The sequence below is a fragment of the Thermobia domestica genome, chromosome 15 (assembly GCF_964235325.1).
Source record: "Thermobia domestica chromosome 15, izTheDome1.hap1.1, whole genome shotgun sequence".
Taxonomy (NCBI): domain Eukaryota; kingdom Metazoa; phylum Arthropoda; class Insecta; order Zygentoma; family Lepismatidae; genus Thermobia; species Thermobia domestica.
The window spans coordinates 124,079,444-124,082,221 of record NC_137468.1 but is presented as its reverse complement, the minus strand read 5'-3'; the positions used below and the strand labels follow the sequence as shown (position 1 = coordinate 124,082,221).

Here is a 2,778-nt window from a genome sequence, read left to right as displayed (position 1 = left end):
ATGTATTTTATATTACTAACTACTGAGATGGATAATCTTTATGATCTGCCTTTGTTTTGTAATACATTTATGAAAAAAAAAAGATTTCTTTTTAAGACCTTTACTAAATATTTGTTTTGTTACAAAGTACTTCTGAAGCCTCTACATAATAACATACTGAATTTGCAGAGCACCTGTAAATACTGTAAAATACAATTACGAAAATTGCTTGATGAGGCGAGGAAAAAGTAACGTCATCTTACGTTTTGTTGTTTCTTCTCATGATGCAAAAGTGCTACTCTTCGCTTTCGGGGATACTTCTTTCTTCAGAACAGAATCAATCTTTTCAACTTGTCTGTTTCAAAGTAGTGTAAAACCTATCCCCGAAAACGTTTGACAACGATAAGTGTCGAAACCAGTAGAACCACCTTCAGAAATTAGGTAATACATTTAACAACAACTAGTTTTTTTTTTTTTTTTAATTTCAGTTCTAACTCTAAGTAAAATAATTATAATACAAAATATTATTGAGTTCGTAACCTTCTCTTTTACCACAGTATAGCTCTTACACGAAAAATGTGCATGTTAAAGATCTAGTTTTCATCACTAACTGAAACACAGCTATCACTTTCTTCATCTGTTTCTTCCGTAATAGTTGTTGCAGTACTCACTGCAAAAGGACGAGTATGGCTTGCACTGCTGGAAGGCTTCCCCAGAAGTTTTAAGTTGCATCTTATTGCAACTAGTTTCTCCACTCTTTCGGTGCGTAGACGATTTCGCGCCTTAGTGTGAATGTTCCCAAAGGTTGACCAAACACGTTCGCAAGAGGCAGAGCTGCAAGGTACACTTAGGAGACGGGATGCAATCTTCGAGATAGGCTGATTTGTACATAATCCCTGCCACCATATTGCTGGTTCAGACTTCCCAGCTGAAGACCAGATGGCATCTCTTGTCCAGAGCCCCGTGTGTGTTCGGTATTCAGCAAGATTAGCCAGAACTGTACCTTCTTCAAGACCAAGATGTTTAGACTGTTCACTTATGAAGTCAAATGCCAGCACAATCTCATCATCACTAAGGTGATTGCCTTGAAAATGGGGATCTAAAAGATTTGCTGCAAGATGGACGGGTTTGCAAGCAAACGCCTTTCTTTCTTCTAATATCCTTTTTACTTCTTTCCCCTCTTGTCTTGACAAAGGGGAAGCTGGAAGATGTAACAGTAGCTTTTCTTGAATATCATGAAATACTTCGGGTACATCCGAAAGTAGCGAATTGTCTCTTTCGAGTTTAGTAATGCCTGTTGCAATAGGGCGAAGAATTTCGAGAATGGTTCGAATTCTTACCCAAAACACATCATCATCCAGAATGTGGCTTCTGATTTCTTTCTCAATATTCAACCCTTCCTGAATGGCAGTTTCTTGCAACGCAGTCTTATTACTTAAGAGACTTTCAAACATAAGAACGACACCACCCCAACGCACGGCACTAGGCATCTTTAAAGTGACGAAATGTTCTCCATATTTAATAATCTGAATTTTTTGAAGGGCAGCTAACGCAACGACAGAATTTTTTATGCCTTTGCAGACGGTTTTTGCTTGATTATATAGAACTCGCATTGTGTTGAGTTTCATGATGTCGGCAATTAGCAGGTTTAGAGAATGAGCAGCACAACCGATAGCTGTTATGTGAGGATATTTCGCTACGATGATATCCCATGCTGCTTTCATGTTTGCAGCATTGTCTGTAATTAAGAAGCCGAATTTTTCAGCACCGACGGCATCAATTACTGAAATAATTTCAGAGGCGATATAATCTGCTGTCTCTCTATTTTCTCTTTTCACAGCCTTGTAGAATACGGGTTGTGGAGTGGTAATAATAAAATTTATAATCCCTTCCCCTCGAATATTAGTCCAACCATCTGAAATCAAAGCTAGGGTCTTCGAATTGATAATTTTCTCATCTACTTGAGCCATCACACGGTTGTATTCACAGTCAAGAAGGTTTCCTCCAAGGGCGGTTCTTGTAGGGGGCTTGTATGCTGGTCGAAGAGCTTGAAATGCTGCTTTCCAATGTTCATTCTCAAAGACGGAGAGGGGCACAGATGCGTAAACAGCTCTTGCAAAAAGTTCGTCTATTTTTCTCTGGTCGTTTTCGTTTATTGAATCGACAAACTCTCGAATTGTTCCTTGCTTAGGTTTTTTCGTTAAAGGCTGGGGCGCAATTTCATGACTGGGATGAACGTCACTTGAAGTAGAAAGTTTTGTTGTAGATACTGTAGATGTCTCTGGCGACAGTGGAAGTGTCACGTTTGACTCTTGCATAGATTCATTTTCTGTATCTGAGCACTCACTTGATTTATTATATTGTTGCACAACACTTTTAGGGCACTTTTTACATTTGTCCACCAAATGGGTCGTTAGTCGTGTAGCATTGGGATATGAATATTTCTGAGCACAGTATCTGCAGATGTATATTTTCTTATTTCCTTCTGTGATAGTTCTAAAGTGTTTCCAAATTTGGGATGTCGGACGAACCATTTCGAATATCAGATCTGGAAAAAAAAAAGAATGCTACAGAATATGAGACGTGTGTGTGTGGCTTCAGGGAAAGACAAAGAGAGAAAGGAAGAGAGAAAGAAAGCAAAAAGCACTATTATTTTAGTCCAGCCATTAAGATACGAGGCGTGTTCTTAAAATAAGGTCTCCAAAGCGCTGGAGCTGTAAGGAACGCTTTGACGCAAGATCTGACAATACTGGCGTGTAGCTTGGCTCCCCTTTTAAACATCATCACCAGAGCCCGCTG

The 2,778-nt window shown here is 39.1% G+C and overlaps 1 protein-coding gene across 1 annotated transcript; it reads right to left on the bottom strand.

Annotated features, from left to right (window-relative positions):
• Positions 1-572: 572 nt before the first annotated feature.
• LOC145671607 (zinc finger BED domain-containing protein 4-like) lies at positions 573-2,513 on the bottom strand. Its single transcript, XM_081740800.1, has one exon. It carries the CDS (start codon positions 2,511-2,513, stop codon positions 573-575), a length of 1,941 nt encoding a protein of 646 aa, XP_081596926.1.
• Positions 2,514-2,778: the final 265 nt, after the last annotated feature.